This window comes from Barbus barbus (genome assembly GCF_936440315.1).
Source record: "Barbus barbus genome assembly, chromosome: 23".
In the NCBI taxonomy this organism is placed as follows: Eukaryota; Metazoa; Chordata; class Actinopteri; order Cypriniformes; family Cyprinidae; genus Barbus; species Barbus barbus.
Window position 1 is genome coordinate 18850327 of NC_136751.1, and position 25050 is coordinate 18875376.

The following is a 25050-nucleotide window of genomic DNA, read 5'->3' on the forward strand; positions in this document are numbered from 1 at the left end:
TGCAGGGAGTGAACTATCCGTTTAATACGCTGCGCTCTCATGATGTATAAACACTTGTCAAATAGATGTGAGCTGTGTTTGTGTATAAAAGTGTGTGTGTGTGTATGTGTGTGTCTGTGAGTATTATTCATTTGGGATTAGCAGCCAGCTCTCATCAGCCTATGAAATAATCCCAAAAGAAAAAAGCATTAGTCCCATAGACATTAGTGCCTGATCAGACCACAGGTGCACTGCACTCTCACCGTCAAAAATCTTTATTGCAGGACATACTACCATTAAAAAGTAAAGATATACATTACCATTGGTCAGAAAGTTTCTTATTCTTTTAGATTTTTTTTTGTAAAATACATTTTTCTTTTGTTCTTTAGCAATAGCTCTTTAAGATCTTTAGCAATAAGCTCTTTACTGTTCAAAAGTAACAGTAAAAATGTATAATTTTCCAAAAAGATTTATATTAATCAGGACAACTGTTTTCAATATTGATAATAATAAGAAATGTGGTAACACTTCAGTATAGGGATCAATTCCCACTATTAACTAGTTGCTTATTAGCATGCCTGTTATTATCATATTGGCTGTTTATTAGTATTTATAAAGCACATATTCTGCATGACCATATTCTGCATCTCTAATCATAACCAATATCTTAACAACTACCTTCCTAACTATTAATAAGCAGCAAATTAGGAGTTTATTAAGGCAAAAGTCGTTTGTTAAAAGCGAGAATTGGACCTAACAAAAACTATGACCAGAATTGTTTCTTTCTTCAGCACCAAATTATATTAGAATGATTTCTGAAGGATCATGTGACACTGGACTAGAGTAATGACTGATGAAAATTCAGCTTTGGCATCACAGGAATAAATTATATTTGAAAATATATTCAAATAGAAAACAGTTACTATGAATTGTAATAATATTTCACAATACAACAGTTTTTACTACATTTTTGCTTAAGTGACATATTTCAAAAACAAATTTTGCCACCCCAAATATTTGAACTACTGTATGTGAGCATTAATTTGTCTCATGTACAGTATTTGTGATATTATAACTGTTAGTGCTTCTCAGAGGGTGCAGAAATCAAATCTAACCAAATGGTTTATTATTTGTCTGTTACGTTGTCATTATTTGAGATAAAAAAAAACCATTATGAATGTGCAAGTCTGTGTCTGTAAGTGGCTCAGTGTTCAGTCCTAAGTTTGAATGGATCTTAAACTCTTGTGCACGTGTGGCAGTGGGGATTGCCGTTGTTGTGGTGACCATATGGCTGAGGCTTTGTCTCCATATGGTGGTAACAGAGGATGAGGTCAGACAGTCAGAACCATGCACACGTATCATTTGTGTGTATGTGTGTGTGTGAACTCCAGACAGCCACACCAGGGCTCGCAAAATTTAAAAATCCCTGGTAGCCCTTTGGGCAGGTGCTCTTTAGATTTTGGTAGCCCGAAAATTAATTTAACTAGCCCACATAAAATAAAGACCATAAATGTCAATCAAAAACATTTTCAATACACAAATATCAATGAATATCAAGGAAAGAGTTTTATTTGACTATTTACAAGGTATCTGCAGAATTCTTAAAAATCTATTTGAGGCAATTTGAAAAATAATTTCTTATACCATTTAATGTATTTAAAAACCATGTATTTAAAACCACTAGTTGTATCAAATTTAAGGACCCGTGGGAGCAATGTTCCCTCGAATTGTTTTTCTTGCTGAGCCAAACTTTTTTCTATTGGGCGGACATTTCTGGCACCTGAGCAAAAGCATTCTTTATACCAGACCTGTACAGCATGCACACAAATAAAGTGTGTAACTTTTAACTTTAATTAATGAGCTATTTATATTTGATTTGACCCTTGATGTAACTAAATTATGTACATCTTAGGTTACCTGAGAAAACATTTTTACTGTAAAATACACTGCAGTTCATAAGTTTGGATCAATAAAGTTTTTTTAAAGAAGTTTCTTATGCTCATCAAGGCTGTATCTATTTGATAAAAAATACTGAATATTATTTCACAAAATAATATTGTGAAATATTATTGCAATTTAAAATAAATGTTTTCTATTTTAATATACTTTAAAATTTAATTAATTCCTGTGAAGCAAAGCGGTATTTTCAGTGTCACATGATCCTTCAGAAGTCATTCTAATACGCTGATTTTTAATCAATGTTGGAAACAGTTGTACTACTTTTTTTTTTTTTTTTTATATATATATATACTGTATTTTTTGGGACCTGTGATATTTAAAAAAAAAAAAAAAAAAAGTTAAAAAGACCAGTGTTTAGTCAAAATAGAGATTTTGTTACAATATAAACTATTCAAAAGTTTGGGGTCAGAAATTTTTTTCTTTCTTTTTTAAAGATACTTTAAAAAAGTTTAAAGAAAGTTAAATAAGCTTTATTCAGCAAGGATGTGTTAAATGGATAAAATTGATAGTAAAGACTTCTATTGTTAGAAAATATTTCTAGTTTGAATAAATGCTGTTCTTTTAAACTGTTTATTAATCAAAGAATCAAAGAAAAAAGATACACAGGTTCCAAAAAAATATTAAGCAGCAGAACAGTTTCAACACTGATAATAAATCAGCATATTAGAATCATTTCTGAAGGATCATGGGACACTGAAGACAGGAGTAATGATGCTGACAATTCAGCTTTGATCACAGGAATAAATGCTATTTTAAAGTATAGGTATTAAAATAGGAAACCAATATTAGAAATTGCAATAATATTTCACTATATCAATGTTTTGTCTGTATTTTTTAAATGAATACAGCCTTGATGAGCAAGAGACTCAAAGTCAAAGACTCAAAAACAAGGTCAATTATTTATCAGGTTTATAATATAGCCCTAACATAATATATTATCAAAACAAACTATTTAAACTGATAGAATAGAGTAGAATACAAACTGAAGCAAAACTTAAGCTGAGATCTGTAAATTAAATATAAAACAGTGAAAATATGAATTCTTCTATAGCTGTCTAAACATCATAAAGTACAGTTTGTACAATACTCTTGTGTGTGACTGTACATGTTTCAGAGTTTTGTTACCCATCCTCCGTTATTTCCAGCACTTAATCAAGCCACTCTTCTTTAATACATGAGGACGTTTTATTTCACATGTCATTGCGTTTGCGTTGTCTCTCGTGTTGAGCGCACTTCAACCATTGAAGTATTCAGTTTCTACAGCGACTCATTTGGTGCATATGGTTCTCTTTCTATGAAACCTGACCGTGACATCAGCTCTATAGCGGTTTGTCCGAGCATTGCTATTCTTTCCCTTTTACTGCGGCATTCAATCAAATGGCTTCCCAACTCATTTTTGTGTGCACGAGGGACATTATTTCTTCTTTGTGGTCGCTCAACTTAAAGGGAACATTGTATGGGAGCCCTGTATTTAAGGTAGCCCGTCGGGCAGGGCAGTGATACATTTTGGTAGCCTGACTGGAAAACACAATAGCGATTTTGCGAGCCCTGCACACCCAAACAAATCCATAAGCACAACTGTTGAGAGACGAGGTGGAAGTACATGGGACAGATGCAGAACTAGACAAACATCCTACATCCGAGATTCACAGTAGGTCATAACATAAGTCTTTTTCACATTGGCGAGTGGAGCATATTCATTTCAGTGCCCATATTAACAGGTCACAGTCCTCCTCACACTGCCCTCATAAACAGAACAATGCAGAATCATCAGTACATGTAGAGGTTTGTGAGTTGAGTCTGTTTTTGTAGTCTGTAGTTTTGCTGTACATAGCAGAAAAAGTCTTGAAAATGCACTCTAAGCTTATTTATGAAGCAGCTACTCATCCACTGTACAAAAAGCACTTGGAAATATATTTAGAGCAGTGAAAAGTTTAAAAATCTAAATGTAGGTTTCTTTTTAGCACAAACAGAAAGGGATGCTTCTCGGTCACTAGGCCATGAAGGTAATACGATCCAGATAGAGATCTACGTGAACACACCTGTGATGTGGCAGTGTCACCTGCCTTCCTCTAGCAGCATCAGGTGTCTCCTCCTTTCTGCTCTCCAGCTGCCGCCCTGTTTTATTCATCTTGACAAGCTTGTCCACCTGTGCTTTATACTTGCCTGCAGTCTACAGAGAGACTGACAGAGACAACATTGTCCAGAATCCTGGCAGAGTGACAGCAGTGAAGACCAGAACACATTTTGTAGAGATTTGGCAATGGACTAGGGCTGTCAAATGAATCTTTCTTTCTTTCTTTCTTTCTAATAAATAGACACAGTTGTCCATCTGTTTGTTTGTCTGCTGAATAATAAAAGAACATACTACCACTACTACTACTAATAATGTTAAATATTCATTTATTATTTAACTGGCATATCAATTAATTAATATATGCATTGAATATATTAATATTAAATCATACAGATAATTTAATATTAATATTGAATTAATATATTAATTTGAATTTAATTCATGATTCAATTAATTGATATATCATTACTTTGATTAATAATTTAAACATTTGACAGCTGTAAATTTGCATAAGGATAACATTTTTTGTCTGTATATGGATAACACATGTCGAACGAACATTAAGCGTTGTCAAAGCATCTTTACAGTCTTAAACAGGAAAATAGTGTGTCGATAATGCAAGAGGACAATAGTAAACACTCAATTTTCCAGTTCATCATTGATTCAGTGATGTCATTGTCCAGCTCAGTTCAGTTCAAATAGCATCTGTGCAATCAAGTTGACAATATTGCCAGAAATTAAGTGTCCCCAACTAAGCAAGCCAAAGGCAACAGTGGCAAGGAACCAAAACTCCATCGGTGACATATTAAATCAGCACCTCATCAGACACACAGCAGCCATTCTCTGCTGGTGAGAGACACTCGCTCCACAGTCAGCATGATATATGACTCCGCTAATAACCTACCGATGTGCAGTGTAGGGTCGCAGTCAATAAGCTGTCCAGCCTTGCCATAACACTACATTATTAGGTGTTAACGCTGGGTAAATAAGCTCTCCTATACTAGCATAACACACTGCCCGGAGGTAGTATCAGTAAGTCAATAAGCTATCCTGTTCTACAATAATATACTTCACCAAGGAACTGAAGAGGAAATAATGATTCTGATAGTGGTTTGAGAAGAATAGTGGTTTTGTTGAACAGTTCTAGTACCTCAGTGTTGTTTTCTGTACAAGTCATGAATGTACTATTGACACCATTGGGTTGTGCTGATAGACGAAACCATGTATCGACGATGGAGATTTCGCCTGTGGCTGATATATTTAATATATCATATATGATTATATTTTTTTCCCCATGCTTTTACAGTGTTGTGCGTTATAACCAATCACACACAATTCCGATGAGTTTATGATACAGTGGCCAATCAGAGGCGTTCAGATGAGTCATCGCTGAAACACATCGTTCACTCTACATTGCGAAAATCGCGATGAGAATGGGAGGAGTTCTCACCGCGATCTTTGCAATGTCTCGTTCCCGCTCTCAGGAACCGAGGTTACGACAGTAACCGGAGACGTTTTGTTGTTCAATGTGCATGCTTGCTGACTGAATTCTGCTCCCTCGCAAATTCTCTCATTATAAACAACAAAGTGCTGGTGTTCGTGATTATAACGGGAGTGTTTTTTAAAGTGCATAAACTCGCGCTAGACTGAAGTCAGTGATAATGTTCTTTGATAATGTAAATGTTCTTTGCTCGTTTTCTGTTGCCGCAGTTTGAATAACTGACGAAATGTAAGCATTATAATTAGTAACTTACAATGTTTCTATTAAATTATTATCATATTAAATAAAAATTCAGTCATATTTAAATATGCTTCTAGCCTAATCCTGGAGTTGGTTTACTCTCTGGCTATAAAACAAAGTAAGCAAATAATGAAATAAATTAGCATGATAATATTGTGTATCGGCAATCTCACAGGCTGAAGATATGACTATCCATCACTACTATACAGTTTATTGTCACGAACTGTCAAAGTATTTTGTCTGAGTCTCCGAGTTTAATGCAAATGGACTCAACATAACGAATATAGACCCAAAAAAAGAAAATACTTTAATGTCCATATTTAAAATGATTAACCTATGATATGTTACTTTACTAGGACACCTGTGTGAACTTCAGGCATAGTGTGTATCTTGACACTAAGCATCTCGTCGGCGAACACAGATGTTTCTGTGCGCGCTTTGCCTGAGGAAGTCTCTAAAGTCTCTCTGTATCTTTGTAATCCAGAGAGCAATGTTCACAAAGCTCTGCTCAGTCTGTGCCTGCAGGCCTCAGACACCTGGCGAGAGTTTTGATGTTTTTATTGTATTTTTCAGGTGAGTCAGTGCTTGTGAAAAACTTTCGCTGCAGTCTGGTGTTTGGGTTCTGGTTTATTGCTGCACCTTTCCATCCACTATGGTTTAGACATGAGATTTATTCTAAATAAGAAAAATACTCTTTTTCTGGTATTGTGTGAAAGAAAAGCTGAAGGAGATGTCTTTGTCTCCCGTCTAAACTGCACTTGGTTATTGGTAATACTAGCTGCTTTCTCACTCAGACTAGTATAATGTGATAAATGGTTCAGTAATGCTGTTATAACCGCCCGACTCAGAGCTGAAAATGCATCACAATCTGAACCCATCTAAAACTATACATACAGTATTGCGGTAATGCGAGTTTGCTGTGGAAACAGGTTGGTGATAAGTGGGGTCATTTGATTACTCATATTGTGGTTATATTACTTCCAGGTTATAAGGTTGTTTGAGAGGGTTACTGAGGGGAGGAAGTGGTTTTTCAGTCTTGAAATATAGACATCAAAGCTGCAGACAAAAACAAAATGACCAGGGAGGGCTGCTAAAATGAAACATTTAAGATTTTAGTTGACAAAATAACAGTTAAAGATAATTGTTCAGAAGTGGTTTAATTCCCATTTGATTTTTGGTATAAATGTCACATTACATTTGGACTAAACATATAAATATATTACACTTGACTAAACAATGAACAATGTTATATTTCAGCTATAGTTTTTTTTTTATTTTTAGAATATATTTTTTCTAAAAATTGTATTTGATATACAATTATATTGTTTATTATGTTATTAAATTATTATTTTACTGTATTATATTTTTTGTGAAATATTAGAATATTTTTAAAAAAGTCATTTATTACAGTGCAAATTCAATGCAAACAAGCATGCATTTGTAATGTATAATCAGTTGTTCTTGGTTAATTCTTAATTGAACAAAAATGATTTGTGGTTTAGTAATGGGGTCAGTTGTGAAACGGTTTTGAACTATATTTACTAACTGAGCGAGTCTGATTCAAACTGCTATACAAGTTTGAGACTTTCAGTAATAATTTTGACTCAATCATTAAAAAGAACTGGTTCTTTAGAGTCATTTGTTAGTGAATCGGACATCACCACTCTCAATGTGTTCATAACTAATGGCAGCACACAAGACGATGAAAGATGCACACAAACTGCATATGAATACAAGCTTGTACCGACTGTCTAATATAAATTGTCATAAATTCTTTTTTATTTATTTATTTTTTGTATTTATGAACATTTTAGTCACAGTCAAAAGCCTTGGACATTTCGTCTGTGTGAATATGTGTGTGGGAGAGAGATTGCTAAGGGGATGGTGTCTCTTAATCATCCTTGAGAGCTCAATGCATTAGCTTCTGATCTCTAAGCAATACATCACGTCATTTTACTAATTAATAATGTTTATGAGAGATACAATTCCTGGACCTCATGTACATGCACCACCCACAGAAATTAGCACTTTTAGGTGTACGTCTTAACACAGAATGATCATTTCGGGGGCAGGGTTGGGAGTTAGTATTAACTGGGAGGGATGTTGGACCTGCTGTAGAGCCTCAGGCCTGCCCATTATGCCCATCTCTGACCCGCCTGTCTGCCAGGATCCCACTCTGCCTCCCACTCACCCTCCCTGGGCACCCCGTCTCGCTCTCCAGCCCGTGAGCAGGTTTAATAACAGAGGCTGTCCTGATCTCTGTAGGGGTCCAGACACCAGACTAATGTAGTGAGACAGGGAGAGGGGTGCTGTGTGTTGCATACTATATAAGTTACGTTCAGTCTTTATATGCACACCCACACATAGACGGTCACGTGCAATGGATGATACCGTCTGTTCTCAGGATAAATATTTACACATTTATGCAGATTAAATATGAGGTCATACAAACACAGACAATGGTTTGTGCATCTCTATTGTTTTGTTTTTCCCCATCATGTGATCTCCTCTTCAGGTTCATGCTGGGCCTTTTCTTCCAGATGGCACAGATGGTTTGAAATTCTATTGAACTAAGAAACGCATTTTTAGATGTTGGAGATTTGTGAGATATGCATGATGTTCTATAAGATTTGCATTTTTATTAAGCTAAAGTTTGTACACAGTTCGTGCTATGGATTATGTGGCTTGTTGAGGATAGGTTTGCTATTACTTTTCTAAGATTTATGATTTATGCCTGGCAAATGAAAAAAGGAACTGGAAGGAACTTGAGCCATAATGTTGGACAGAAATATCATTAGCCAGGTTTCCATTCACCGGTGTTGTTATTCTTAAGTGAAACTAAAACAAAAGCTACTGAAAATAATTTTTGTTAGTTGAAATAAAGCTGAAATAAAATATTAATATTAATATGAAAAACCTAAAAAAAAATGTAAACAATTAGCGAACTGAAATAAAATGTTATAGTTGAAGTACTACAATTACTAAAACTTAGATGAAACAAATAAAAGATAGATAAAAGATCAAATAAGCTAAATAAAATATAATAAAAAAGACAAAAGCAAATTACTAAGTAAAACTACGTACAATTAAAATTAAAATGTTATTTGAATTATTTCATTATTTGAAAATATGTATATCTGACTAAAAATAAATACTATAATAGTATATAAATAAAATAACACTGCCATCCCTACCATTCTATGCATATTTTAGGATGTTATATAAAAAAGCTGGATGGAAACACCAACATACAAATACATTTTCAAATTAATACATAAGGTGTACTCTCGCTCAAGACTTTAATGTATACATTTGTCTGTAAGCTATAAACCTCACAATTGTTTTATGTATTTTATTTTTATTTATTTATTTATTTGGTCCCACTTTATATTAGGTGTCCTTAACTAGTATGTACGGAAGTTCTAAGCGGCCATGCATTATTATAATTTTTCTGTCTTGTTTTCTCGTGATCACGACTTAATTTTCTCGTGATCTCGACATAACGAAGGTTGTTTTGTCGTTATCACGACTTAATTTTCTCGTGATCTCGACATAACGAAGGTTGTTTTGTCGTTATCACGACTTAATTTTCTCGTGATCTCGACATAACGAAAGTTGTTTTGTCGTTATCACGACTTAATTTTCTCTGTGTATTCGGCATGAGAAAATGCTAGAAGCAGCATCATCGCAGCATCATGGATGATCGTATTCGCTTTAACTTTGATCAGGGACTCACTCAAACTGAAATAATAAAAATAAAAATATGGTATAAGTACCATCCCAAATATTGAAGGTGTTGTGTGTGTGACCGACTACATTGATCCATGATAGAATACTTGTCATGCATATTCATACTCGGACATTTTAGCTCTGTGTCTGTCAGTGATTGACGACTTACACATTACACATAAGTGTTCGACACTTGAGAAGGAGGCTGTCGGGTCTGCAACTTTATCGTCGAAGACAATATAGCGACCCTGATTTTCTCACGATAGCTACAATTACGTCGTGAGAAAACGGTTTTTAGGTTGAGATCAACAACTTTCGTTATGTCCAGATAACCACAAAACAAATTTCGTTATGTCGAGATCACGAGAAAATTAAGTCGTGATAACGACAAAACAAATTTTGTTATGTCGAGATCACGAGAAAATTAAGTCGTGATAACGACAAAACAAATTTTGTTATGTCGAGATCACGAGAAAATTAAGTCGTGATAACGACAAAACAAATTTCGTTATGTCGAGATCACGAGAAAATTAAGTCGTGATCACGACAAAACAAGACAGAAAAATTATAATAATGCATGGCCGCTTAGAACTTCCGTATTAAGGTGTAAGGGATGGGTCAACAGTGTAATTATAAATGTAATTACAGATGTAATTACATATAGGTATTTTAAAAAATAGAAGTACAATGTAAAAGCTTGTATGTACACAATAAGTGCATTGTACCAAAATATTAATTTAAATGTAAGTGCATACTTACGGAAGTTCTAAGCGGCCATGCCTATATGTAATTACATCTGTAATTACATTTATAATTACACTGTTGACCCATCCCTTACACCTTAACCCACCCTTAAACTTACCCATATCACCAAACCTGTCCCTAACCTTACCCGTATCCCACCTCAATAGCAGCAGAAGTGTTTTGCAATACAGTATGAACACAATAAGTACTTTGTACTTATTTTTTGATGAAAGTACATAATAGTTAAGGCCTCCTAATATAAAGTGACCATTTATTTTTTGTTCTTTTACAAAAAGCTAGTATCATTTCTATTTTGCAGCAGTTTTCCAAGAAAGTGATGATTTGCTTCTCTTGAAAACATAGGATCTAACCACTACCTTAATTCACAAATGTTTTTTGCGATATTTATTTTTTTCACATAAATTGAATTTGCAACTTGGATGAACACATATACAGACTTGCCAGTGAGCTCTTTTGACTTGGACTAGTAAATAACCACCTAGCAACTGTGTAGCAACCTTAGTATAACTGCATAACAATGCTCTGGCACTGGCAGCCACTCAGAACACCCCAAAATCAAGAATGTTTATTATTAAACTATAGAACTAGATGTGTGCACTGCAGAAAACGCACATAGTTTAATGTTAGTCAGCAGACTGAAGGGAAGGTGTTGATGACTTCCTGCTATTTCCACTCCCAGAAGGCTGTGCTCTCATAATCACTAAAAGACCTCTCCGTAAAGACCCACGCACAAAACCCTTGCTGCAGTTTAAAAATAACCAAAAACATTCTCCGTGCTGACGCATGTTACCTCCCACCAGATTCCTGTCAGGAGGGCTCTCTGTTCTCCGTTACCTGCTCATCGGCTAAAGCAAGTCTTGTTTTTTTTTCTTTTTCTAGTCAGACATATCAGCTGTGATTTGTTTAGATCTTCTGAACAGTGAATATAATGTGCTGTGAAGAGAGGCTTTGATTAATCTGCCTTTTAATCTGATTCCGTCTCATGACCCTTGACCTATTGCAAGTGCCTTGGACAGATTTATTACAATCCTTGTTTGTTCATCCATCCATCCATCCCTGCCTCTCGGTTTATATTATATCGGGTCTCTTCTGTTTGTTTTCAGCCCTTATTGCTCGATAGAAACATTCAGCAATCAATGTCATATTGAATTCTTTCAGAGAACATTGAAAATAATAAATCTAAATTTGATTTATGGGGAACAATTTTATAAATGAGGTCATGGTGATGTGATACTGGTAGGACAGATGGTGTCTCACATAGTGAGGTGCTTTGTATCTCCTTGAATTCATTTTTAGTAACAGGGAACAGTATTTTATGCCAGTGATAAACCTGCACTGCGGTGTATTCAGTAGATCATTTTAAATTTAGTGGATAAATTTTGGAGTTGTGAGCTGGAGAGTCTTTCTTTTATGAGGCCAGTCGACAGGAGGAATTGGATGGAAGGAGATGAAAGGAGCATGTCTCAGTTTTGTTCAGCTGAACCTTAAGGATACCTTAACTGTTGTCTAGGAAGCAAAATGAGGTTCCCTCTCTATATTCAATTTCAGGTTTTGCACCTGGTTTTCTTTTGTTGATATCATTTTTTTTATTTCCAAGACTGCAATGTAATATGTATTGGTGGGTCTAAATACTGTTCCCTTTCATTTTTGTGTTATAAAGATTTTTTTTTTTTTTTTTTTTAGCAAGAATGCATTTATTTAATCAAAAGTGACAGTAGAAACTAAGATTAATGTTACAAAAGATTTATATTCAATTAAATACTGAAACTTTTTTTTCATCAAAGAATCCTGAAAAAAAAAAAAGAATAATTTTGGCAAAAATATTAAGCGGCACAACTATTTTTTTGATATTCGTTAGAAATGTTTCTTGAGCATCAAATCAGCAAATTAGAATGATTTCTGAAGGATCGTGTGACACCGAATACTACAGTAATAGCTGATAAAAATTCAGCTTTGCCATTACAGAAATAAATTAAATCAGTTAAAATATTCAAATATAAAACAGTTCTTTTAAATTGTAATAATAATTCACAATATTATAGTTTTTACTGTATTTTTTATCAAATAAATGCAGCCTTGGTGAGCATAAGAGACTTTAAAAAATGTTTTATAAACTTGATTTATTTCAAACTTTTGATTGCTGGTGCACATATATTTGTAATATCAATGGTTTAAATATTTCTGTAGTCTTTTTCTTGGCAAATATTGGACTTATTTCAGTGTAATTATTCAACATGTATACACACAACAGCCCCCCCCCCCCCCCCCCTCTCTCTCTCTCTATATATATATATATATATATATAAATAAATAACTAGTTTCTATCTGTCTCTCTCTCCTCAGATGTAGATGACTCCATGCCCTTCCCAACAGGCTCTCTTCAGAGAAGAAAAAAGGGCCTAGCTGGTCTACATCAACCAAAGCAGAAGTCCAAACCAGCGCTGCTCATCGGCCTTCCGCAGGATTTCCGGCAGATCTCTTCTATCATAGACGTGGACATCTTACCCGAGACACATCTCCGTGTCCGTCTGCACAAGCACGGCACCAACAAACCCCTCGGCTTTTACATCCGAGACGGCGTCAGCGTCCGCATCACTCCCCAAGGGGTAGAGAAAGTTCCCGGTGTCTTCATCTCCCGTCTCGTAAAAGGCGGTTTAGCAGAGAGCACAGGATTGCTGGGTGTCAACGACGAGATTCTTGAGGTGAACGGTATCGATGTGGCAGGTAAATCACTGGACCAGGTCACCGACATGATGGTGGCTAACAGCCACAATCTCATCGTGACAGTGAAACCCGCCAATCAACGAAACAACACGATGCACCGTGCGAGTAAAACGTCTGCTGGCAACAGTTCAGCTGGCTCGGGAGGCTCCGCCCTCTCACATGACTCCGCCCCCAGCCCCGCCTCACAGAACGCCAGCCAATACAGCAACAGCAACAGTGTGGCTGAGGGCGACAGTGACGATGATACTGACCTCATCCTCGAGAACGACAACCTGTCGACGTACATGCCACACCGTATGACTAATGGCAACGGCAGCCATGCTAACGCCCTGTCGTCGGGTGCATTTGCACACAGGCCCCTCCCACAAAGTGTTTCCTTGCCCAGTAGCAGCTCCTTAAGCTCCCTGACCACACCCACACACAACGGCAGCCCCACCAAGACGAGCAGTAGCCAAGAAAGCATGAGAGAGGATGGCAACTTCATTACGTTGTGAGCTACAGTTGGTTTTGAAGCCTTTATGCACATTTATAAGAAAATTAAGGAATTGTTATATCATCAACTATTATTTCTCAGCCATTACTATCACAAATAACAACCTATTCACACTCTTTCCCAATTTATTGAGGACCCTCGGCCGCATGGGTTGCACAATCTAGCCCGTGTGTGAGGGCATGTGGCTGTCACTGTATGGAAGTGCCTTATGGCTCTCCACTCCTCTCGCCTTTTTGGGACAAATCAACCATATTCATCACTGACTTAGAAGTGTGCTAGCTACTTACTGGGGTGCCTGATGTTAACGCTTGCACCTCAAAGGACATGAGAGACAAACAAATCGCCTCTGTGTAAATGATGCGTGTCTTGTTTTGGATTCATTCTCACTTTTTATGATGCCTCTTGCATTGATGACGATGATGGTAATGATGATGGAAGATGAGGAGGTGGAGGAAAATATAAGTGTTAAACCGGATCCGATGTTGATTATGCTTGTTTGCTCATCTCATCTCATTCTGATGCTGATCGTAGTTTCTCAAACTCAAAATGTCTACCAAATGTGCTCTACATGATGATTTTAAAGTGTTATTTCTAATCAAGTCATCACTTCAAAGCATTTATTAATAACATTTTTAATGCCTCGAGATAGGAAAGTTAAGATCATTCCCAATGTGAAAACATTTAAAGTTATTTTTACTCTATTCTGTCACTCTGTTGTATAAAAGCCATTTTAACTCCCAACCAAGTTGGCTTAATTTTCACATTCATTATCTCTGGTGTCAAAAAAGCAAGGAAATGGAAACCTCTTTTTGCGTTCCTCTTCTGTCTAATGTTACATTAAAAGTTTATTCATCCAAAAATAAAACTTCTTGGAAATGTACTCACGCACATGTTATTCCAACCCTGTTTGACCTTCTATCTTCTGTGGAACACAAAAGAAGATATTTTAAAGATTTTTGGTAACCCAATAGTTTGGATACCATTGACTTTTCTCAAAATGTCATCTTTTATGTTCTACAGAGGAAAAAATTTTAACAGGTTTGGAACAACATGAGGGGAGTTGATAAAATGCTTTGAATTGTGCGTTTTATTGCTTAAAAAACATTCTGGCACTGGTTTGTTCTTGTTGAAGGATGTCAACCCGTTTTTCCCTCTTTGTTTTTAGTTTTCTCCCCCTCCGGATAAATAGGAATCTATATACTTAACTGGCACCAGTGCGGCGTAACTTCAGAAAGACTTGACCTCTCATTGACTCAGTCTGTCCATTCTCCTGTGTGCTCAGTTTTTCTGTAAAGAGCAAAAAAAGGAAATTCCTTTCATGTTTGGAAAGGCCAGAATTCTGCACATTGGGACCTTTTTCACACAGTCCACTCCTGATGGCCAAAGCTGTGAGGCTTTCTTAGCCACGGTGAGTGTGTGCATGTGTGTGTTCGCTCTTATTTTTAAAGTATAATCTTACAGAAACGGCACCGAGGTGGACACTGTCAGTCATGGAGCCAAATATTGGTTTCTCTAATGTCCAACAGACCCTAGCGCTGTTTTCAGGCAACGAGTTCCCAGGTGAACGCTTGTTTAGACTGTGGAGATACCGGCCTCGGGACATCCTGCACTTCAAAGGCTGTCTATCAAACCATGATGGAGAAAGGATGGTGAAATGCATAAAACATCTCTGCACTTTTTCCAGCTGTACTGATGAGCTAATTCTCCCTCATGATATTTTTGGGAATAAATGAAGATGGTACTAATATATGTGACCCTGGACCACATAACCAGTCATAAGTAGCACGGGTATATTTGTAGCAATAGCCAACAATACATTGTATGGGTCAAAATGATCCATTTTTCTTTTATGCCAAAAATCATTAGGATATTAAGTAAATATCATGTTCCATGAAGATATTTTTTTTAATTTCCTGCCGTAAATATATCAATTTCATTTTTGATTAGTAATATGCATTACTAAGAACTTCATTTGGACAACTTTAAAGGTGATTTTCTCAATATTTAGATTTTAATTTTTTTTGCACCCTCAGATTCCAGATTTTCAAATAGTTGTATCTCAGCAAATATTGTTCTATCCTAACAATCCACACATCAATGGAAAGCTTATTTCAAGAAATTGACCCTTATGAATGGTTTTGTGGTCCAGGGTCATTCTTTTTTTTTTTTTTTATATCATTCCAAATGTTTTGAAGGATATCTTGAGTTTTACATTTTCAGTTAGAAGCAGGTACCAGTAAAGTAAAGTAATTTCGTGTCATAAATAATGGGTGTGATTCATGAAGGTGTAGCCTCATCTGCTCAGCATTATCTGGTTTTACTCGATCAGCAAAACAAATGAGGTGTTACTTCGGCACAAAACTGACATTTATCAACGTAGCCTTGAGTTTGAAAGAGAATGTAGTTTATTTGAACAGATGTAGATGTAACATCTGCACAACTGACACTCGGTGACTCATTGCCTTGGGTTTTCACAGCAGACAGCGAGGACAAACCAGAGGGTGATTTGAAATGTATAGCAAGAGACATCTGGAGAAGCGTGAACTGTCACTTTGTTTTGTTATCTATATTTAATTTAATAGGTTTTATTGACACACTCTAGACGAGGAGAGCGCTGGATTTTAAAGAGAAAGTGATGGCATGTAAACTGCATAGAACAGCACACAACCGGAGCACCGATAATACCACATGAGCATTATTTTTGTGTGTATGTCAATGTATATGTATAAATAGAAATATGAAATGATGGACACTTTTGTACACTAGGAGCCCTTTTTTATAAAAAAGAGCATTTTATATATGTGTAAAATATGGAAAGTATTTTTCTTATTCTTGTACTTTTGTATGTATATTAGAATTCTGGAGAGGAGGTTTCTATTTCTTTTGAGTATCACAAACAACGCTTGTGTTTTTATTATAATCAGATGGGTCAAGGTGTACAATACTGTGAATGTTATAAGCTGATTATAAAATGTTCTATCAAGATAATAAAAGTATTTAAAATTTATTTAGGTTATGTATTTTCTTGTTTAAATTATTTAAATTTTTACTTGAATTTTGCAATGATTAGTATGATTTATATCTAGATTTTGTCGCTACAGTCTTATAGTACTTTTAGTATTTTGAATGTTTGTAGTTCATATATTTAACCAAAATGATAGATGCATAGAATTTTTGGGACCTGTGGTTTGTGTTCTTTACAATTTCAGAGAAAATGGTAAAAACCTGGTTATTTCCTTTTTAACAAGATGTTGAAGCTGGATGAACTTCACCCATAGTACAAAGAAATTGAGCATTATTGCATTACACATAAAGGACACATTAGATTTGCAATACCTTATCTCAGATTGCAGGAAATCAATGTGATGTCATCGCTCTGACTAGAGCAATGATTCTCAACCTTTGTGACCCCCTACACAGGCTGTGACTTGTATGTCTATTAAAATCATAAAATTAGTACATTAAAATAATCATAATTACACAATTCAGCATGCTACATTTTCTCCTTTTTAAAGGAAAGAAAACAAAATGATTATGTACCAAAGCTGTTTTCAGGATTCCACAGATGGTCTCCACATGCGCAACTGGATATTGCTGACATTTCTTCAGAACTTTAATTTAGTCGCTCATCTAGCCTTTAACTTTATAATAAACACATAAGCAAAACCCCATAATTAAGCAATAGAAATGTTCAGAGCCACTGACATCTGTTGAGGGGACAGATTAATTGTCAGTTTTATTTGTCAAAGTTGTAAACTGCTTGTAGAGTTCATGATAAGTACAAAATAATATGCAGATGTCTAGTATATTTATCTAAATATATTATGCAAATTTATTTGGCATGCTAGTTGGTAAATTGTATAAATATTGAAAGTAATTTAAATAATACATATATTAAAGACATACTGTATTGGTCTCAAACTCGATTCCTGGAGGGCCGCAGCTCTGCAGAGTTTAGCTCCAACCAGCTCCAATCACACCTGCTTGGAAGTTTCTAGTAATCCTGAAGAGCTTGATTAGCTGGATCAGGTGTGTTTGATTAGGGTTGGAGCTAAACTGTGCAGAGCTGCGGCCGTCCAGGAATTGAGTTTGAGACCAATGAACTGGCATTTGAGGAGGTTTACTGAGGCCCTCTAGTGGACCCCGGTCATGGGTTGAGGAGATGTGAAATAGAGGGAATTGGCGCTCTCTGCTGTCTAAAGCTGGTTCAATTCAAATCTGTTTCTATAGTTACGGCTCTCACCTGCAAAATTTCCATAAGATTTCATTTGTAAATTGACACAGCATAATGAACAGGCACAGAAACACACCAAGAAAGTCCCATCAATTCAAGCAAAATGTTATCACTGAAGATCCGGGTAACCGATATCCTTTCAGGTGTGAAAGCGTAAATGCTCTCAGTTGTACATTAAGTTCAGTTATATCCTTAAGGCTGTGTTTTTGTTATTTTTATGACCTACATCCAGAGATGTAAATGTAAATCCAATATTAGGCCTACCTGTAAAGTGGAAAGCCGGCATACAACCTCAGGCTGACATCTGTGAAAGGACGGCCAGGCTTTAAGTAATAAAATAGCTGATTAGATACAAAAAATTAAGCGTTTCTGTTCTATATTACCTGATTTACCATCACTTGACTTGTGATGCTGTGGGTGATGGCAGATCTGTGGTGCTCAACAGTGAGCTTTCTGAAGAGGAACGTGATGTGACTTTTCCATGTTTTTCTTTTTTCCATATTTAAGAAGATGGCAAGCTATGCTCTTAATTATGTATAAACACAATTATGTATAATTCACAGAAGGGCCAGAGGTGATGTCCATTTATTTCAACATCCAGACATCTTAAGAAAAAGCAGGCCATCTTGTGGTCAAGAGAAAGTCTGAAGGTGCAGGATCATCCAGGTACAGCTTCTGAGAAAGACTAATGACCTGCTGCATGTGATGGACCATCCCTCATCAAGCCACCTATGTGCATTAATTCTCTTATTTTCCCTATATATTACTTTCAATATACAGTACGTAGAATAAATATTTCTGTTACATTCAAATGCATGTATAAAATACTGACACTATCAAGTCTCTCTAATCAATTGCGTCTTTCCCCCACAAACATTTTTAGTGCATCCAATCTGCAAAATGAATTCATGCATATGTAGGTGTAATAAGCCACATATCTCAATAGAGTTCTTTCGCAATAGATCCTGAACAGTATTTACAAATCTGATCCTAAGCAACACACATTTTATGTGTATACTCAATATAAAATGTGTATTTTGTAGGAATAGATTATATATGCAGGAACATTGTATGTATATATGCCAAAAATGCACTGCAAAGATGCAGGAACAATATATTCATTTCCATACAAAGAAACAAGAACAGCAAAATAATACAAAACAGACACAATTTGCTCATGGATGTGTATTTTAATAAAAATAATTCTGTCAAAATTAAATGAGTACAATATTTCTTTATCATGTTTCCAGTACATAGGTATGTCTCTTTTTTTATTTTTTAAATTGTTTTTCTTTTTTATGTTGTTTTAAAGGTTTTTAAAGGTTCATGCTAAGTAGAGGGTAACTCATTTCACAATTGCTAAAAGAAAACTCAAATAAAATTAAAATCATAATAGAAGTAAATTGTGCACAGCTTGCTGTACTCCATTCCATTCATCCTGCTCCATTGTCTTTTGAAGCAGGAACATCACCACATGACTAAGATGATCTCGACAAAGATTTTGGCTACTTTCTTCCCTTCCATACATTTACGTAGGTCCCTATTTAAAGCCAATAAGAAGTTCTATGATGGATTATTTTAAAACGACAATATTCATTATAGGTGGTTAGATTATGATGAGTTCCAAAACATATTTGGCATTAAAAAGCCGCCCAATGACAAAAGATCTACAACGTACAGGTCAGTAGAAGTACGAGCGCTTCTATATAAACTGCCACTTTGTAACTCAAACATAAGTAAAAAGTTACACAAGATGTCCCCATGCAACAATATACCACCATTTAACAACCAGATTGACCCATTTAGCGGAGTAAAACAGTAAAACAAGATTGTTTGGGATCAGGACGTGTAAAATCCCCACCCCACACAATCAGACTGACACATAAACACTGCTAAAAACAAATGGTGGGGCTCCAAACAGTGTAATCTGTGATTTTACTCTGCCTTGGCGCCTATATTCATTATGTAACTCCAGAGTTGGGAAGGCCAAGTTTAGTTTAGCTATTGAGGAACGTTTGCAACCTTCCAGCGACCCTGTGACCTCTGACTTCTGCCAGGTCAACCTGCACTACACATACCTTATTTAAATGCCTGTCATGATACAACAAGCTTGACAGCACTGTCCTAAGAGTAAATGAGGTATAAATGAACAAAAGCAGGTGTAGATACGGGAATGTAACAATCTCATGATGGCCAGCAGCAAAAAATGTGAGAAATAAAATCGGCTAAGCTACATTCAACACCACAGCGGCGTGCTGGCAAGAAAAATGCTGGGTTGACATGGGATCGATTTATAGTTCTTCCTTCATGGATGACCAGATTAAAAGAAAGAAAAAAGAAACACAGGCTGCTAATGGGAAATAAAAGTGTTAAGTGCCTGAGCCAGTTAACGTCACATTTACAAAGGCCAAGAAAAAGGAGGGAAAAACCAAAACAACTGCACTGATATGAGGTTGAGGTGAAGTTCTAGAGCAACAAAGATGATTGCAATTTAAGGAGATGTTCTAGGTGCTAAATAAATACTTTTTTTGTTGTTTTTTTCTGTTCATTTGCAGGAACGCTGGGTCAGTCAATTGTCTTGCATGCTGCAAGTTCATACTCTGTCCCTCCATTACTGAACAGGAGAGGTAGACAGATACAGTAATGCATCATGTGCATTAATTGAAGTACAGTGCATCCAATGGTAAGAAACTTGAACAACAGTATTTAACAGCCAATGAAACAACGAACAACAGAAGTTTAAACGGTGTCAGTTTGTAGTTATTAATCTAACAGGAGAACTATCAACATGGTGACACTATTCACATGGGTATAAAACGTACAGACTTCGTATACGAATTTAGTCTGCAAGCTTCAGTGGAGCTTCTCAGTAATCAAACTACTGACCTTAAATCTCTTTTGTCAAAAACGTTGCGTTTTTATTTGGTACAGCCACAAAAATCAGAAAACCACTTGTTAAATTTAATATACCTAACTTAAAACTTAAAAAAAGTGAAGGTTGACATTTGCATGATACCCACTGCTATAAAGATGGTAAAATATCGGTAAAATAGATTTCTTTTTGGGCAAAGGTCTATGGTTGAAAATATAAGTCATCTACATTGGACCCAAAGACAAGTCTGCGTCGTCACTGTGTGATTGTGTCTAATGAAACTCGTGCTGGTGCCTGAGATACTAAAGTAGCTTAAAAGATGCTAGGAGCCATGCATTATCTCACCGTCTCTCACAAAAACATAGTAAAGTCACTCCTAATTCACATATGTGCAACAGCAACGTCCATTTAATTCCCAAAGGGGCTGTTAAAGTTGACCAGATTAAAAAAAAAAACTATAGAATTGGCTTGTACATAGAAAAGGACCTGCTTAAAAACCCACAGTATGATCTGGTGAAGCGACACCTGTGTCCGCAAACATCCTGCTCTGACGACAAAAGAACATTTGTCTAAATACCTGAGCTCTGACTGAGAAAAACCAGAGTGCGTAGCTCAAATTTTCAGTAGGAACTTACCATTATGTATATTGTTGATATGGTACGCTCAAAATACTATGCACTGAATTCACCCATGAAAAAAAATTATTTGGGAAGTTGATTTGTTTCAAGATGAGCACAACAAACGGACAAAATATAAACTAAAATAAAAATGACTAGATAAACAGAATAATTAATTATCTTTAAATAGTGTCACACAATTTGTATTTGATAATACTAAATTAAAAAGAAGCCTCTCTTCTCATGTTTCTATTCATTCTGCTCGGCTGCTTTTGGCAAACGGCAAGCGACACACCAATTCAAACATGTGTTCTCCTCATGGCAACCAACTGGAAAGTCCTCCTTTTAGCTGTCCCGAACACTGCCTGAGGGGAATACAAATGTTATGTTTTTAAAATAATATGACAATATAAAGCAGCATAACATTGTTTTTGTACAGCTAAAATAGCAAATGACCCTGGCAGCCTTACACCAGGGGTCACCAAGTTCGGTCCTGGAGGGCCGGTGTCCCTGCAGAGTTTAGCTTCAACCCTAATCAAACACACCTGAAGCAGCTAATCAAGGTCTTATTAGGTATAACTTACTTGAAACATCCAGGCAGGTGTGTTGAGGCAAGTTGGAGCTAAACTCTGCAGGACACCGGCCCGCCAGGCTCAAGTTTGATGACCCCTGCCTTACACACTCAAGTTACAAATAGCCGCACCTGCTCTTATGTTAAAAATAATGTGGATAAGAAATGAAAAACTGAAATTATACTGAATTAAAATAAAACAACAAGTGGAGAAAATCTAAAAGTAAAAACAAAAGGTAAAATGAACAAACACTAGAAGAACATACACTAAATCGGACTTGTAAATGTGCAATAAAAATAATAAAATTACAGAGAACATTAATTTACTTTTTAAATGTTATTCATGCAGCATGGTCTGATTTACTCAATGTTGCTAAACTTTAGAAATCCAACCATCCACCAATTACATTTCACATTTTCTGATAAAGTGTTGAGTGTCTTATATACAGAATGAGTTTTGTTCCCATGTTAAAAGTTACCTCTAATTAAAATTAAAATGCAAATAAAACTAATAATTTAAAAAATAAATAATTTTGACGAATTAAAACAAACTAAACTGAATTTTACAATCAAATTTCTGTATAAAAAAAAATATATATATTTTTAAAACTATAAATACCTTGGTGCTCTTGTCTGGACTGGTGCTAGTGCAAAAAGTTGTCAACTCTGGCGAAGGAGCAGGAACCAGAGCGAACCCTGGCCATCAGCTGCACGCACTCGGTGGCCTGACCCAGAGCCAGCATGAGTGGAGGCTGTTTGGGCAGATTCTGAGACTCTGAATGAAGGAAAAGATCACAGATATAAGGCCATCAAAACCATTAAATATTTAGGAGTGATAATAACTCATGGCCATGTTACCAGACCATCACAAGCTCTTTTATCGGCCTCATGTTACTGCAGCCACATGTAAATTAAAAGGTCTACATAAGCGATCATGTTCATAGAACTTAGTAATGTGTGATCTCAGCCAGCCAAGCAGCCTTACCCAGAATAGCACTGTTGAGAGCGGAGCAGATCGCCTCTCTTTGCATGGGGTCCAACTGCTGGCCCACGGGGCAGTTCCAGGGGTCTGAGTATGCCAGCAGACTGAATGCATCCTGAACACACACAAATAAACAAACACATTGGCGAGTGGGCACAAAGGATGCAAGTGTACTGCTACCCACAGGGCTAATCAAGTTTCCACTTCAACTGTGTATTTGCATCAGCAACAAACAAGAGGCAGAGTTGAACAGATTAGTTTATATGCTCAGAATATTATTGCATGTTTAAATAGACCACTTCACCAATATTTAATATAAAACACAACAAACTGATGTGTTATCATTGCACAATATCACCATAACACCCTCCCCTCCTCTTTCCCTTCATCGCTCCTACCTGCAGCATCTTTTTGTGAGTGGCGTTCTTGCCGTATTGGAGGCAGAGCTGCTCGCTGAGGGCCTGAAGCTCTCTGCCGAACTGGATCATCCTCTCCGTGGCCGCCTGGTTTCCTCCACACAGCTGTCTTGAGCTGCAGCTGTCATCTAGAGGAGCAGATAAATTGCATTGAAACCACAAAAGCAGACATGTTTGCAACTCTAATTGCATAGTGCACATAGCTATTGTGGTTAAATTGCTTCAATATAGTACTGCTGGGAAATCTCACCTAAATTGTTTTATTAATCTGAGACTGTTTAATAAGTTAGTGGAACTATTGGGAATGCAAATATTGTAATATAACATAATATAATTCAAATGTTTAAGATGTTTTAATGTTTTTGAAAGAAGTCTCTTAAAGCTCTCCATTTTTTGATCAGAAATTCAGTAAAAACAGCAATATTGTGAAATATTATTACAATTAAAAATAATCGTTTTCTATTTGAAAATGTACTTTATTCATGCTATGGATTACTTCATGCATTACTTCAGTCTTCAGTGTCACATGATCCTTCAGAAATCATTCTATGCTGATTTGGTGTTCAAGAAACAATTTTTGTGGAAATTGTGATACCTTTTTGTAATAGAAATATTTTGTAACATTATAAATGTCCATTTAATGCATCCTTGCAGAAGTAAAATTTAAATTTATTTTAAAAAACGTTACTGACTCCATAACATTCAACAACAAAATAATATAAAACAATTTTATAATATAATATAATAAAATATTAAAAAGTCCTCCACAAGTCTGAATACAATTTTTAAATTCATGTAAGCCATTTTCTCAAGTCTAAGCAAAACAACAACAACAACAAAAACACTGAGCACTGGGTGCTATAAAAAAAACTGCACACTCTACAAAAATTTTGCAACTACAAAAGATCACTCTCTCTTTTTGTAACCTTGGAGAAAAACATTTAATGGGCTGAATATAGAGAAGCTCAATTTAGCCGCTCTCAAGGTGGAGAAGGACAGAGAAAGAACTAGTCACTTTAGAGTGAAGAATGAACGAGGGACAAGGAGAAAAATTTTAAAAAGGCATTCTCACAGCCTGTTGTGCATGGCGTTGAAAGTCCTGCATATGTGGTGTGCGAGCATGTCCTGTACCTGCTACTCCATTGCCAACACCGATGTCATCCGCCTGCAGGATTTCCTGGTGTTTGTATGTGCCATTCATAATGCGGGTTGAGCTTTCTGTCACGCCGTTGCTGTAATGTTCTGCCTCGATTTCCATCTCACTATCGCTGTCAACACACAAAAATACACAGTCAACAGCAGAGCTGGTCTCTCGAGAATGTAAGTACACAACATTTGAGAACAATTCAATTTTATATGCTTGGCCTTGCTTGCATAGGACCACATATTCTGTTTTTCTATCTGGCTCAAAGACAAAAAACCCAGCTACTAACCCAAACAACAACACAGACCTAGTCTCCTGGTTGCTGGTGGCACTGTGGGGCTGGGACTTGGTGGAGTCGGTAGAGTTGGACTCTGAGTAATTGACGGAGGAAGGAGAGGAGGATGGAGAGGAGGAGGCGGAGCTTACACCTGTGTATTTGTTGTGGCTCTTATTTTTGCTAGTAGGGGTGACCCCGTTACTGCATGTGGGACTGTCTGCTCCTGAGTCATGAGGAGAGAAAGAAATAATGAGAACTATCTTGAGAAACAGTATGAATGAAAGGGCATCACTTCAATTGTAAATTACATAATCCACCCAACTGCAGTAAAGGTGAAACAAGTGATTCAAGAAACCATCTGCTCCACATCTGTTCTCTTGAAGATGTTACTCATGATGAGACCCACTCGGAATCTAAGTCCACGTAATTCTGAATTTGAACAACTGTTCTAGGTCTAAACATCCTTCATC

At 36.2% G+C, this 25050-nt stretch overlaps 2 protein-coding genes across 4 annotated transcripts in view; one reads left to right on the forward strand and one right to left on the reverse strand.

Annotated features, from left to right (window-relative positions):
- The window catches only part of LOC306842671 (partitioning defective 6 homolog alpha-like), a 32822-nt gene extending 16349 nt beyond the window's left edge, over positions 1-16473 (forward strand). Inside the window, exon 3 of the mRNA XM_079373674.1 lies at positions 12594-16473. Coding sequence (XP_079229800.1) covers positions 12594-13468 — 875 coding nt within the window. The 3' untranslated portion in view covers positions 13469-16473. The remainder of the gene's footprint in view (positions 1-12593) is intronic.
- A 2401-nt stretch (positions 16474-18874) lies between these two features.
- Positions 18875-25050, reverse strand: part of LOC306842547 (ran-binding protein 10-like) — a 32957-nt gene continuing 26781 nt past the window's right edge. Inside the window, exons 10-15 of one of the 3 annotated variants that reach the window (XM_079373483.1) lie at positions 24611-24803; positions 24291-24427; positions 23142-23287; positions 22747-22858; positions 22381-22536; positions 18875-21555 (exon numbers count right to left, since the gene is read on the reverse strand). In XM_079373483.1, coding sequence (XP_079229609.1) covers positions 22406-22536; positions 22747-22858; positions 23142-23287; positions 24291-24427; positions 24611-24803 — 719 coding nt within the window. In that variant the 3' untranslated portion in view covers positions 18875-21555; positions 22381-22405. Of the gene's footprint in view, positions 21556-22380; positions 22537-22746; positions 22859-23141; positions 23288-24290; positions 24428-24592; positions 24804-25050 lie in introns of all 3 variants that reach the window. The other 2 variants (XM_079373484.1, XM_079373482.1) reach the window with 2 other exon arrangements.